The 16425-nt window shown below is 30.9% G+C and overlaps 1 protein-coding gene across 1 annotated transcript; it reads left to right on the plus strand.

Moving 5' to 3' along the window:
- The first annotated feature begins 15504 nt into the window (after positions 1-15504).
- On the plus strand, positions 15505-16140 carry LOC120200767 (dehydration-responsive element-binding protein 1F-like). The gene has a single exon (XM_039201517.1). The coding sequence runs from the start codon at positions 15505-15507 to the stop codon at positions 16117-16119; it is 615 nt and encodes a 204-aa protein (XP_039057448.1). The 3' UTR covers positions 16120-16140.
- The last annotated feature ends 285 nt before the right edge of the window (positions 16141-16425 follow it).

Below are 16425 nucleotides of genomic sequence, written 5' to 3' on the forward strand. Positions count from 1 at the left end.
GATATATGTTTGTGGATAGCTTTTCACATTGCTTGAATCTGATTTGCGATTTTTCGGTGGTCCTTCAGTTGCTTGATCCGCTTTTGTTGTTCGTTTGTCAATGCGATCATATCTGTTTGTATATATCTTTGTTCGAATTTTATTTGTTAGATTTTGCGAGTTCGATTTTAATCTTTATGTGATCTTAAGTTGCTAGTTTTGTTTCAATGATTATAAGAAATTGTCTTAATTATGTGCTTAATTTATGATTATGATTATAAATCTTTATTGTAACTTAGAATATTTCCTATCTCAAATAATCTAAACACATAATCAAATATTTAGTTATTACTTTGATCACTAAATTATAATACATAAACAATACCAACATAAAAAAAAGGTACATTACAAATCATACAACAGTTCAAATTATCTAAATATCTTCCAAAGCTAATCAAGCATATTCAAGCGTCAATCTCCTCTTTATTGTAAGGTTTGAAGTTCCCACACCTAAGTGAGCTTCAATTGAACATTAAAAATACACAAAATCCTACCATTAATCTTGTTCATGTAACCAACTAAAACATGGAACTAAATCAATAATTTAAGAACTTAGACAACCTTATTTTCTTTTTCCATGGCAACCCAACACGACCTCTAAGCTATTTCCTCCTCTCACTCAAAATAAATAGGTGAGTATTATAAATGTAAGCTCAATTTAACTCCTTTCCCCAATCCTCTCACTCAAAATAAATAGGTGAGTATTATAAATGTAAGCTCAATTTAACTCCTTTCCCCAAAATTAAATGCTCATTTTGATTGGTTCTCACCGGATTCATACATTCCGGTTATGTCTAACGGAAAAAGGAATTCCATTTTATAATTGTCCATGTGTCAATTTTTTTAACTAATCATTGATATCCAGTCTATTGACGGACTATTTTAAATCGAGCTTTGCATAGATTCATATGGGTGGCCGTCCCAACCCATTTTGTTCAATTCGTAAACAACAGGGATCAAACCCCTTACCTTACTTAAAAAATCTAGTTCATCCCAATAAACCAACTAGACCAACTAATTGTTGGTATCCATGTGTCCAATTTTGAATATATAAGATGTTGACTCATCCATTAAACGGATAAATTAGCATGTAAAGATTCAAGTTTCTCTTTATTTCATCTTAATCCTTTACTACTGTCTTCTCACTATTCATTTAGTTCAATTTAATCTTCCTCAAATTAATCATTAATTAAGTATAAAACTTATCAATTTAGTCCATTTTCATTATTAGTCATTAATTATTATTCAAATTCAAATTTTAATTCCTAAAATATAAAATTAAACTAATGATTTATAAAATTCAAATTTAAATAAATTAATTTATATTTAGATTTTCAGTTATCAAATCTGAATAATTCCCTAGTGCCAGAATTAAGGGTGAAAATTTTCTTTCCCTTTTTGTGACTATAATAATAGGCATTTAAGCAAAATAAAGAGAGAAAAAATACACACGAGGTTTCAGTGATGTGAAAAACCTAAATAAAAAAAAATCACGTGACACTAGTCCAATGCAAATTTGTCTACACTATCAAGTAGGGTTACGGAGATATCCCATCCAATATGGATGGTTTACAAAATCTCTCGATAAGTTGCAAAACAGATACCACAACTGTGTTGGCTCGCTATCTCTCACTCGATGTGTGTTCACTCTCTCAATCTCTAACTCTCTATTGTTAGAGTTGGATCACTCTTTGAGAGTCTTCTCAAAGTCACCTATTTATAATAGAACAACGAGGTAACCTAATAGTTATCATATTGTTTCTAGACAAATTCACCATACATGAATGTATTCAGAAAATACAACTTTAATAAGTACCATATATGAATATGAATTGATATATTCATCAAACATGTGATACATCTCCTTAATTCCAATATTCCTAGCTTCAATTAAAGAGGCATGCTTCTATAGCTTGGATGGCTATTTTAGCTAGACTTTCAACTAAACATAAATTGCAGCATATGCTAATAATGGTCTTTCCAACCTTTGCAAATCTGAAATAGAATCTTACAGCCAATCTTTCCTTGAGTATCGGTTTTTTTAAGAAAGTTTGGTATGATATGTTGAAGCTTTGTCGGATTAATAAAAACCCTTCAGACATGACATTAAGAGTTGGAATAAACTTACTGAGAGTTTAAGGGTAAAGTCTTAAATCCTTCTATTCTCAAGATTACATGGAGTTTTAGCATCTACTTTGTATACGAAGAGCAGGATAAAAGGCAATTTACTAGGCACACTTGGTGGATATTTTATCAAAAAGACAGAGTTAGGATTAAATATTGAGAGTGATAAATTGTCCAAGTTCAAAATAATGACAACTTATGAAGTATTTAATCTAAAAAATCGGAGGAATAACATTTTAATTTAACTTAAGTTTAAACTCATAGAACCTAAAATACTATTAGACCATAAATTTTAGAAACGACACTTATTTCTATAATTCATAAATATAATAGATAGTTTTAATTTGTTTCTTTGTAAGTCCTAGGATATTTTTGCATAAGGTTAATAGGTAATATTTTATTTCTTTTCTCTATTGTATGATTAAATAGCATAATACTACTTTTTTATAATATAAAATTAACCATTTATTTTGTTTAAAAAAGCTATAGTGTTCATTTGGATGCAATTAGTGGTGTAAATGAACCAAGTTTGAACGAATAAAGTTATGTTTATGTTCGTTTGTTTATTTTTGAAGGTATTCATATTCATCTCGTGTTCGTTTAAATTTTTAATATTGTGTTCGTGTTTGTTTATTTATTTTTGAAGGCATTCGTGTTCGTTTATTTGTTGTTCGTGAACATTTTCGTTTAATGTTCACGAACGTGTTCATTTATATGTTCATAAATATTTTCCTTTAGCATTTACAAACATGTCCGTTTAGTGTTCATGTAACATTCATTTAGTGTTTGGTTTATTGTTTCGTTTATATGTTCAATTTTTAGTTTTTGGCTTTCATTTTCAAGCTAAAGAAAAATGATAAAAATACTTCATCAGTGCTTAAACTCCTTAAAATTCCGAATTTAAATTTCAATTTTTACCACGTGTTCAGTTTAGTTCATACCTTCATCAATATTTAAAGCATACAAAAATAAAAGGAAAATGAGAACCGTGCAAACAAGTTTGTTCATGAACATAAATGAATGAGTCGATAAACGAGCTTGTTCGTGAACATAAACGAACCGAACACACCGTTGTTAATGCCTGTTCGCTTATTAAATGAACATAATTTTTTGTTCATACTTGTTTATTTAACTTAATAAACGAACATTATACGAACAATTCACGATCTATTCACCAAACGTTCTATTCATTTACAACCTTAGACGTAATAAAACTATGAAAGGTTATTTCATTTTTGAATTATTTTTGATGAGTTTTTTTCAACATTCGACTTTATATATATATATATATATATATAACTAGTTATTTAAATTGAAGTTTATGATAGCATATCATATCTTGTTGATAACCATCGTTTTGTTATCAAAATAATTCTGACTTATTAATAATTAGAAAGGGAAAGTAGTATAGAGAAGCATGATCGATCCACAGGGACTGACTGTGGTGTTTCTGATTTAGTGAAACTCTTTTCTTGATTTAGTGAAACTCTTTTTTTGATTTAGAAGAAGATACAATTTCAGATAAAGATGAGAAGATAAAATAAAATTATAAAAAGGGAAAAATAATAAAATAATAAATAAAGATAAAAAGAATGGGGTTTTAAGTTGTTTAAAGAGATATAATGAAATAAAAACTAAATAAACAAATAAAATAAATTAAGATAAAGAACTTATAGTAAAAGTACCATCAGACTTCAGCTTTGCCTCAAATTCCTTGGATTATCGAAACAGATCTTTTTTACTTCAAGATTCACGCTAGCTACTTTGTCTACAAGGACAATTCCTTGTGACTATGATTTGTGTACCGAATATCCAAGTGCACTCTTAAATTTCGGTTCGTAAGATGATCTAAGCAACAACAATGTTGTAGATCTTAAAACGCTGAAGTTCGAAAAAGCTGCCAACTCGGATTATGTTGTTTCAACAATAACTGATTCTGATCTCAATTTCCTCTTAGCAAACAATTTTGCTAAGTGTGTTCATAAGAAGTCGAATGTGCTTCAATAAGCCAATCCTTCTTCCGACGTTAACCATAACAACATCCAGACCAACGTCGACTTTTGGTTTTGAAAATTGTTTTGATTTGAAAATAAGCCCTGAAAACAGAGAGAAAAATCCGAAGCGATTTAAGTGCCTTACAATTCTCACGTTTGGAATTGAACCATCGTTTTAGCCTTCGGCTTAAAAGAAAATTAGCTAAGCATGATCAAAGTCATACTTAGCATATTTGAAAACAAAATTTTAAAAGAAAATAGAAGAAGTATGCACAAAATAGAGAGAAAGCTAGAGAGAAAAAGAAGATTTAATTCTCAGATGTGAGAGATACGTATTTCTAGACTTACCCTGAGAGGGTATTTATAGCCTTCAAATTCCTAAAAAGAAGCTAAAGATAATTCTTAAAATAATATCTTAAATCCTAATTAAAACACTTAAAACTATTTAAACTAAAATTCCTAAAACAAAGATAAGATAAAATATAATATAATAAAAATAATAACCTAAATCCTAATTAAAATACTTAAAACTATTTAAACTAAAATTCCTAAAGATAAAATTAAAATAATATCCTAAAACATGAGTTTAATTCAAATCCAAATTGCAAAAATGTGCGGCCTGATCTATTCTTTCTTCTGGAAGCGTTGACTGGACCTTCTAGAAACTGCCACGTCAAACCGTGTCATGCCAGAGTCGTTCCCATGTCTCCAGCCATGACAAAATAAAAAAATTGCAGAATGCTCCCGTTTTACTACTAATTCTGGAGAGTAAGACCCTGTACAAAAATAAGCATAATACAACCAAATCTGTAACATTCCAATTACCGGGTAAGTGATTAAATTGCAAGAACTTATAAATTCAGTTGGTGAATTAGAATAAAGTGATAAGTCTAGTGATTTATAGAGGAATTTGGTGTGTTGGGTATTATAATAAATATGGAATTATAACAAGGGTAAAATGGTAAATTTTAGGGAAAGATGTTTTTAAATGGTTTTGGATGGGTTATATATGAAGAAAAAAGAGAAGATGAGTTGGTAAATCATATTGCTCTCTTCTTCTTCAACATGGGCTGCATCTTAAGGTAAGAATCTGAACCTTGGTTGTTTCTTTGATTTTAGGTTTGGTAATGGAAGTTTGGATGTTATATAAGCTAAAGGAAAGCTTATATGGCATTAAAACAACAAGATAAGTGTTTTAGAGATTGATTTGAAAAATGGGTTTTTAGATGAAATTTTGATATGGATGAGTTTCTTAGGTTTGAATAAGATTTTTGACTTGTCAAGAGGTTAATTAAAGGGTTAAGAGTGTTAGAATTGATTAATAACTTGTTTGGAATTTGGGTATGATTTTAAGATTTAAATGTTCATATGAGAATTTGGGATGTTTGAGAGTTGTAAATGAGTGCAAGTTGGTTGGAAGGTATAAGGGTAAGTTTATAAACTAAAAGAATGAGTTTAAGAGAGAGTGTTGAGTTGATAATGAAGTAATTTTCATGCTGAAAACGTGAATTCTGGGCTAGGGGTATCGGTACCCATTCAATAGGTACCGATACCTACTTTAAATAAGCAATGAAATTACCTTTCCTTTAGTTTAAGAAATGAAAGTTTAGGATATGTTATTAGTATACTGATTTGTATCAATGTATTATTATGTAGATATAGAACGTAATCCTGTTCCGGAACAATCGAAGGATTAGAATCGAGTCAAAGTAAGCAAGGCTAAGGTGAGTGTACATACTAGATAGAATTGTATGGATATAAGACTTGTGATAAGTCTATCTCTTATAGTTGAATTCATGATTTCATATTCATGTACATGCATCCATATATATATATTGAATACATTGATTTCTTGCATAATTCGTTTATGCTTTAATATGATATTATATGAAAGAATGCAATTGTCATAGAATCAATTCAGGTATGTGAAATAATGGAAATGATCATATGTGTACATGTGAAGTGAAATATGTGTTTATATGAAAAGTGATGAAAAAAATATGAAAATGAGAAATGTATTCATATTTAAGCCCATGTTATTTAATATGAGAGCTATAGGTATAATTGTCATGCCAAGAGTCGAGGGATATACAGTGGTCCTTCGGGACATAGTGGTCCTTCGGGACAAATATTCAGTGCCCCTAGTGGGAATTTATTCGAGCTGTGGTGACAGCATTCGTGCACAACCTCAGTGTACTCATTTACCTCCTATTCTCAATAATGTACATGGGCAATACAAAGATAAAGTGAAGTGAAACTTGCATAAGAAGATAAATTTCATATATGCATGACATGATCATATATTTTGTAGTGTAATGGATACATGCATGTTATAATGTTACGATTGAACGGTAAGAGTGCATGTTTCATGAATTCATTGTTATATATTTAATTATGCCTCACTAAGTCTATGACTTAGCGTGTAAGTGATTTAAACGTAGGTACCAAGAAACAAGAAGAGCAGAAATAGAAGTGGCAAAGACAAGACCACTACTAGAAGATCAGATCAGAAGTAAATAACAAAGTATGTATTTGGTTGTATAAAGTGTGTTGGCATGTAATAAGTTGTTAGTTATGAACGCTCTGATTGACTTTTCTAATGTTTTAAACGTATATATGTAAATGATAATTTTGTATAGCGATGAAAGTTTAAATTTTAAGAGTTTATGTATGTTTTACGGAAGTACTGTAGCAGTGCTGTAGCAGGGGTATCGGTACCATATAGCAGGGAATCGATACCCTGACAGCAATCTGGAAAAATTTGATTTCACGGTATTGTTCACGGTAATGTTCATTCCATACAGTACTGTTCATAAATATGTGTTTGCCTCAAAATTTTATAACAAACATTATTTAATAGTATATTATCGTATTTTCTTATTATAAGTTCAAATATTCTGTTATTTGGTAAAAATATTGTTTTAAAAAGTCAATGTGACATCTCGAACTCGTATTCGGGTCGGGTACGGGTTGGGGTGTTACAAAATCAGTAGCAATAAATCCATAAGATCGAAGAATTAACGAGCAAATATTACCGATTCAGAACACTCATCACTTGTCGTCAAGATAATGCAGAAAATGCAAATATTTTGATCAAAAGCATGCTATATATATTAATAATGTATATAATCGGAATTATAAAATAAGTATCATAATACTATAATATTACGAGACTTTAATTTAATTCTCATGGTGTGACAATAACATTTCCATGCATTAATCGTTGGCATCTTATGAGCTGTGCGTTTTATAAGCGAAACTCACCAACTTAGATTACCAAACCAAGCTCAAACTTTTCATGCAGATTTGCAATTGCATGAGAATGAGGGACGTGAAACCTACAACGACGAAGTCTAACTTACAATTATGGTCAGGGACTATTTTGTTTATCGTTTTTTCTTCTTTTCTTTTGCGTCAAAAGGCTATGTCCCTAACCGACATATTTAAAAATGCATTTACGATGAGAAGCATTTGATAAACGTGCATGTTGATCATTGGTATAAAGATTATACACAGCCAATTATAAGATAAATTGTTTTTAATATGGTAAATAAAAATGTTAAAAATATTTAAAAACTTATATAAATGATTGCATGCCTAATTTATGGGTAAAATCAACGAGATAATGCTCTCAAATTTTTTATTTCACGAAATAATGATATCCCCAGATTAATTGCTCAAATGGGGTGATTTCCACAGTTCCCATGTAGGTCGCCATGGCATCCGAGCGAGCTTGGAGTGTCTGCATGGCTCACGTTGACGTGCATGTAACGTTTGGCATGGTTTTGGGTAGGCCACCAGGGCATCCCAGTGACATTATAGGTCGTCAGGGCATCCCAGCGACATGCATGCTTTGCATGGAAGCTTTCACGTGCTCTGCTCTCGTTGCGCCTCTGCTCCCATGCAGCGTGAATTCAGCTGCATTATTGCAGCACTTATTGCTGCATTATTGCAGCCCGCTCACGTGAATGACTCGGGTGATATAATTGAAGCAGAGTCTAGACGGTGGTTGTATTATATATTGGATGGATGGGGTTAATGAGTGAAACATAAAAGAAAGAAAGGGAGAAGATAGCAAGGGAGAAGATAGTAGAGAAAAGAGGAAGAAGAAGAAAGGGAGAGCACAACATCGAGGCAAGTTTTTTAATTATTTTAATTAGTTTATTATTTTAAATTATTAGTTTGTTAGTTTATGGTTTAAGGTAAAACAAAATTTTAGTTAATTAGTTAGTTAGTTTAAGTTATATTATTGTTAGTTTAGTTTAAGTTATATCATACATAAATATAAAATTATTTAATTAGTTTGTTTGATGGTTATATATTAAAAAAACAATTAATTAGTGTGTTAGTTAGTCTAATATTTAATTAGTTTGTAGTTAGTTAAATAGTTAAGTTATATTTTGGTTGTTGAATTTATTTTATATAAAAAAATAGTTAATTAGTTTATTAGCAGTTTAAGTTTTATTATAATAAAAAATAGTTTATTAGTTTAAGTTATATAAAAGAATAATTATTTAAATTAGTTTATTGTTATAAATTATTAGTTTATTAGTTTATTATTATAAATTAGGGTAAAACAAAAAAATAGTTAATTAGTTTGTTAGTTTAAGTTATATTATTGTTAGTTTAAGTTATATAATATAGAAATAAAAAATTATTTAATTAGTATGTTTGATAGTTACATATTAATAAAAATAATTAGTTAGTTTGTTAGTCGTTAGTTATATATATAAAAATATGTAAGTAGTTTGTGTTAGTTAAATAGTTAAGTTATATTTGTTTATTGAATTTATATTATATAAAAAATTACTTAATTAGTTTTTTAGTTTAAGTTATATTAAAGAATAGTTTATTAGTTAAAGTTGTATTAAAGAATAGTTAAATTCATATTAAAGAATAGTTTAATAGTTGTTTAAGGAAAATTTACATTTAACTTATATTTTAAAAAGTTTAGTTTGTTAGTTTATTAGTTTAATATATTATAAGTTGTTATAATTAATTTTTTTGTTGTGTTGTAAAATAGTTAGTTAGTTAGATTATATTAAATGATTTTTTAAATATTGTTGTTTAATTTTTTTTTTCAGATTCATTCCAATGGCTGACCAAATTCCACTACTGAGACTTGACAATGAACATATTTCAAGTAATTTGGGAATAATGGTGAATAAAATATTTGTTTAATGAATTATAATTAAAAAATATTTGAATATTATTTTATGATTGTGATAAATTTTTTGAAATATTTAATTGTAGGAGGACGAGCAGCGAGTCCTTCGTCTTCGGCTACATAAAGTGCCCAAGCCACACCCATTGATAGAAGAAAATTTGCAAGAGGCTGGATTTTGGTATGTAACATTTATGCGAGATTACAAGTTGGTCCCAGATTTGATTAGTGCGTTGATTGAACGTTGGAGACCAGAAACGCACATGTTTCATTTGCCGTGTGGCGAATATACGATAACTCTGGAGGATGTGGCAATGCAACCTGGGGTCCAAACAAATGGGATGCCGGTGGTAATGTCACATGAGTTTAATAATGTGGCACAACTTTGCAGCTTGTTTCTTGGGAAAGCATCCGTACCACCAGAGTGTAGAGGGTGGCGTATGAGGTTGTCATGGTTGAAGAATGAATTTCAGCTTCAATCAAATAGTACGGAGCACGAAATTATATATGCAACACGAGCATATATATTATAGTTGATTGGGGGAATTTTGATGCCTGATAAATCCGGTAGTTATGTTCACACTTAATATATTATTTTTTAACAAATTTTGAGAATTGTAGGCAATATAGCTAGGGATCAGCGATATTGGCGTTCTTGTATCGTGAGATGTGCAAGGCGTCATTAGTCGTGAATGATAATAATACAACAGAAATCGATGGATGTCTGTTGCTGCTACAATCATGGGCTTGGCATAGACTTCCGTTTTTGACACCGATTAGTCGGACTGCGGTTGACTTTCCACTTGTCGGAAGGAAATATGAATCGTCTATTTTAATATAAAATATTAATTAGAAAATATTTATTTTGATTAAAATTATTTAACAAAATGTTTTTGTTTTGATTGATATACAGATGGAGGCATAAAATTGAAGGCACGGGGTTGGTGCACAACAACATTAAAGAGTTCAGGTTGAAGATCAAAATTAAGGCCAAAACGGAAGTATGTATAATCTGTTATTTTTAATTATTAGTTAAATTAACTATATTATTTTATTTAAATCAATTTTATTGTTTTTGTAATTTTACAGTTTAATTGGAGACCATACATGAATGAAGAAATTTTTGCGTTGATACCGCACGATATTTTAGATGGGTTTCAATATTGGTGTGTTGTTACACCATTGATAAATTTTGCTTTTGTTGATATCCAATTTGGGGATAGAGTGCTGAGGCAATTCCACTTCCACCAACCTATTCCGCGGAGTCCATGGGATCATGACCTCCTCCAAAACTTAGATGGTCGTCGTCAGGTGAATTGGGTTGAGATGCATGACGACCTGCACAGATTTGATGGTCGTCGTAAAGAAAATGTTAATTGGGTTGAGAAGCATGCAACCTACATTAATGTTTGGAACAATAGGGCTTCATTCATGCCAACTCTTGACGATATCCAAGATGACGACTTTAATTTTGAGACTTCGGCTTACCTTGCTTATTTTTGGGATAATGGAAAGTCATTCCTCACAACAATGGTAGAGAGGCGATAATTTTTGAAGTTTAAGAAAAGATTTGGTAAAGCTGAATACTCTCTACCTAGTGGGAGTGGGAGTTTATCTCAACAACCTGAAGCGGAAATGACCGATGTGGATAATAGCGCACCACAACCGTTCGGCGATGCGGGATCGTTGCATCACGCAATTGATGATTCTACTATCCTGACATACATACCAGAGTTTGTGCAGCCTGAGGCACCCATTTATTCTCCTATGTTTTTGTCGACGTATGACTTTGAACACATGACAGTTCAAATGCCCCCAATGAATTAGGAGGATGGGTATCATACTCCTGAGCAACCGCAACGACCACAACGTATCAGACGTCCGCCCCGACATTATCATTCAATGACACCCCGACATCGACAACAATTGTAAACTCGTTTGCTATTTGTTATAAATTATATATTGAAATTAGACTAGCTTTTTTAACCTTAACAATGATTTTTAGTATCAAATCATTATTATAATTTCATTACTAGTAATCATTAGTAAATCATTAATATCAAATAATTAAATATTAATAATAAATCATTATTAATAATAATTACTAAATCATTAGTATTAAATCATTAAATATTTAAAAATCATTAATAAATTCGAATATGTATAAATTTAAATTCGATTAGTCCACACTTGTACACTCATTTGTTATTATTCCATAATTATTAGTAATAATTATTAAATCATTATTATAAAATCATTATTAAATCATTATTATTAAATCATTATTATAATGATTATTATTAAATCATTATTATAATGATTATTACTAAATTATTATTATAATGATTATTATCAAATCATTACTAAATCATCAAATCATTAAATATTAAAATCATTATTAAATCGTCAGGGTAGCTTCATTTTTCCTCTGAATTGCACCCCAACTGAAAATTCACCAGAATTATCGAATGATTCAGTCATTTGGTACGGAGGTAAATGTGGCATGTCTGGGAATTCAAGTGCCCTTATCGCATCATAGTCTATCTCGTACATGTGAGGAGTAGCTTCATACGGTGCCGGAACTTTATCAATTGCACCTCTACCGAAAATATTTTCATCGTTGCCCAAAACGGATTCTTCGGTTTCTTCATCTTCGCTTGAATCATCATGAATTTCTCCCAATCAATTTTCAGCATCAATATCAACAGCCAATTCCGGTATGTTTCTCATCTCATACTCTGCTGCTGCAGATGTCCCTCCAACTTCATTTACACTTTCCAATAGTGTCATAAAACTGTTTGGGAACATGTATGTCGGCTCCTCAAACTGACTATATAAAGCCGTTTCAGATGGATTTTGAGACACATCTCTTGATGACCCATGAACATCATATGTTACGCACATCAACAAATAACTCAATAACTGCTATATTGGTTGACTCATGTAATCCAACCATGGTTCCAATATCATCATCTTCTTCAAGTAGAACTGCAGCATATCTGACTGGGTTGGGGCATATCATAAACCTATACCTCAAACCATCAACTGCAGCTCAAATTTTTCTTTCTATCTTATGCTTCATTTCTATAAATGTGATGTCTTTTTTTAACATCATATTTATTGGGTTTTCAGACTGAAAAACTACTCCGACCTCATTTTCCATAATCTGTCCATTATAATGGACAATCGTGAAAAAGCTGTTGCTCATTTTCTCTACAAATAAAAAAATAAATAAATTTAGATTGCAAAATTAGATAAGATAATTTCATAAATCATTTAATAATGATTACTAATAATAATGATTAGTTTGATAATATTTTTATTTTTTTAAATATCAAACAAATTTGTTAATAATTTTTATAGAATTTAAGATTATATAATCTAATATAAATTAAACAAAATATTCTTTTTAAAACAACACTAAATATTTTTAAACACAATATTTTTTAAACTATAATAAATTAAACAAATTAATTTTATATAATCTAGTATAAAATAAACACTAAATATTTTTAAACACAATATTTTTTTAAACGGGAATAAATATGTTCGTGGGAAAATGTTGTGGAATAATGACATGTACGTGTAAAAAATTATTTCTTTAAACAAAAATAAATTAAACAAATTAAATTTATATAATCTAATATATTATAATATAACTTAAACTAATAAACTATTTCTTTATTATAATATAATTTAGTTAAAATAACAAACTAACAAACTAATTAAGCACTAATTAACTTTTTTAATATTTTAACTTAAACTTCAACAAACAACTTAATATACGTTTAAACACACTAACAAATTAATTAAATATTTTTTTTACATTTAATAACTTAAACTAAGAAACTAATTAACTAATTTTTTATATAATCTAATATATAACTTAAACTAACAAATTAATATAATATAACTTAAACTAACAAACTAATAATTTATACTAACAAACTAATTAACTAAATTTCTGTTTTACCCTAAACCCTAAACTAACAAACTACTTATTTCATATTAATAAACTAAATTAAACAATTAAAAATTATCTCACGAACGATGTTTGAGCCTTTATCTCCCTTTCTTCTTCTTCTTCTTCTCCTTTCCTTTCTCTTGCCAAATTTTCTTTCTTTCTTATGATTCTACCCTAAACCCCTCATATCCAATATATAATGATCTTTGCATGGTTGGTAAGCTGCAATCAATTTGAGCTGTATAATTCACGTTGAAGGCTGTAAATTTTTCAACGGTTGAACGCTGCAATAATACAACACTAATTGCTGCATGCAGCAGCTGGTTTTACGCTGCACCAATGCAGCTATGATAACAAGAGGGGACAGTCTCGAAGCTAAGGCACGAGGGAGCAGTTATGGCTCGAAGCTAGGGCACGAAGCTATAACACTTTGCAGCTCAAATCATGCTGCAATAATGCAGCTATTACAGCTGCATGCATGAGGTCTCCTGAGCAGCTGCAAGAGGAATCACACGAGGAGTAGGAGGAATAGGTTCTCATGAGCAGCTGCAAGAGGAATCACACGCGAGGAGAGGATTGTATGGCGACCTACAAGGTCGCCCGAAATACTTGGCGACCTATGCTTGGGACGTGCTTGGGATGTGCATGTGCCATGCAACACGTTCATTCACGTTCATTCTCTATGTGTGTTTGTTTGGAAGTGGCCACGTAGTAGGTCGCCCGGATGGCATGGCGACCTACGACTAATACTGTGGAAATCACCCCATTTGAGCAATTAATCTGGGGAGATCATTATTTCGTGAAATAAAAAATTTGAGAGCATTATCTCGTTGATTTTGCCTAATTTATTTCTAACAATTAATAACTTTTTTACTTTTTCTTTCAAAGTATGATTATAAGCTGTGATCTAGTGTCGCCGTCTTTCCTTTTCTTTTAATTTTCTTTTTATTTAGTTTTTTTATTTAGATTTGAATAAACAACCTCTTCGTTTTAATATCTTTCTTTTTGCATATTATTGAAGAGTTTATTTTTGTTTGTCTTTATGAAACGGTTGTTCAGATCAAGAGTATTGTAAACTGTAAAGCTCAGTCTGTTAAATGGTTGATTAAATGGTTAGTCTGTTATGTAGTTAGCCCAAGTGGTTGATCTGTTATGGTATGGACTGCTATATAAGGCCTAGTTTGTGTCATTATTGAAAGTCCAATTCTTATAATACTCTTATTCTAAAATCTCAAATGTTGACTTTTGTCAAAATTCCTAGTTTGTCTTCTTCTTTTTGTTTCTCCATCTTTCTATTCTGTCAAGCTCATGTTTCTGCGTTTCTTCTAGTTTTCACATGGTATCAGAGTTTCTACGATTCTCGAGGAGATCATGATGATGTGTGTTGTTGCTTTTTCTCTCATCGGTCGACGTTTTCATTCTCAAGTTTGTCTTAAATGATGCTCAAAGTTGAAATTTACGTGCTACGGGAATTTATGATGCGCGGCGAGTTAGGATGCGGCTAAAAATGGCGGTAATAAGCGCAACCTAAGATGTTAGAAAAACGATGGGAAGTTTGAGGTTTTCTTTAAAATAAAATTAGAATTTTTAATTTTTTTTAAATATATATTAAAATTTTTTAATTTTAAATAAAATCTTCTAAATTATTATGACACATGATATTTAATGAAATTTTTTAACGACTCAGAGTACTTCAAATAATAATATTTGTAACGTTAAGCGTCAAAATTGATCGAAAAATAATTTATGTATCTAAATAATGAAAAATATAGTTTAAATATTTATTTTATATTAAACTAAATATAAATGGATAAATCACGTTACTTGAAAGATTCATAAAATTAAAAGTAGTAGTGTTTCGAACGTATCCAGGTATGTTGACATGGTCAGAGTGAGTAAAAAGTCAGTCACGTCAATTAGAAATGTTTTTGTTATGTCGAGACGAAAAAGAAAAAAGAAAAAAAAGGCAAGTATTTCGACCACGTGAATCATATTGATGTTTCTCCCAAGAGACGTGGAAAATAAAAAATAACGAAAATCCTACATGTAGAAACACGAATTCCATTTTCATCCTTCCATTGAACCATTCTTTACTAATTTCTCCCATGCAAATTTTGATTCCTTTTCCACTTGTTATTCTTCTCATATAAAACACACATCACTAGCTGGAAGTTACATGTTCTTCCTTAGGGCAAGTTGAGAAGCCAGTATTCAAAACAATGGAACAAAGGGAAGATGAGCAACCAGTTTTAAGTTCAGAAACCCTGGAAATTTCATGTTCTTCCTTAGGGCAAGTTGAAGCACAATCCCATAAACGAAAAGCTGGAAGGAAGATATTTAAAGAGACTCGACATCCAGTATTCAAAGGTGTAAGAAGACGAAAAGGCAAGTGGGTGTGTGAGGTTAGAGAGCCAAACAAGAAGTCTCGAATATGGCTGGGGACATTCTCGAGCCCATACATGGCGGCTAAGGCCTACGATGCAGCCGCTTTGGCACTCAAAGGAGACTCGGCTTCTTTAAACTTTCCCGAGTCTGCTTATACATTGCCACGTGCTAGGTCATCGTCGGTGAGGGATATTCAGATTGCCGCAATGGAGGCTGCTGAGGGTTTTATCGATGATGTTGGTGATGCTAAAGCTTCATCAGCTTGGGAGAATGGTGCAGGGCGAAGTTCAAAGACGTTGTTTATAGATGAAGAAGAGGTGTTTAACATGCCAGGGATACTTGAAAGTATGGCGGAAGGGTTGATGATAACTCCACCATCTATGCAAAAAGGGTACTATCCCCAAGATGATGCCGATGATTACGAGGAATTCACTCTCTGGGGAGATTAATTAGGCCAATTTTAGTATTTACGACCCCTTCTTAGCTATTTCTTTTGAGAAGGCAAGTTTTCATCACAAAATTTTGAATTTGTCATCGGATAAATAAATATGATACAGTCTGTGATTTCAAAAGAGAATCATAAAATGTGGTCGAACCACGTCTTTATTTTAAAGTTGGTAATCGTGATCCTGAAAAGTTTAACAATTCTGTTTTGAAAGGATAATTGAACCTGGTCTTTGAAGCAGATCATATGAGTATATGACCGCTTTGTCTTGGGTTTTGAATGAGGATGTTTTCGGAAGCATGTTTGTTGT

Source organism: Hibiscus syriacus, unplaced genomic scaffold (assembly GCF_006381635.1).
Source record: "Hibiscus syriacus cultivar Baekdansim isolate YM2019G1 unplaced genomic scaffold, ASM638163v2 tig00006570_pilon, whole genome shotgun sequence".
NCBI lineage: Eukaryota > Viridiplantae > Streptophyta > Magnoliopsida > Malvales > Malvaceae > Hibiscus > Hibiscus syriacus.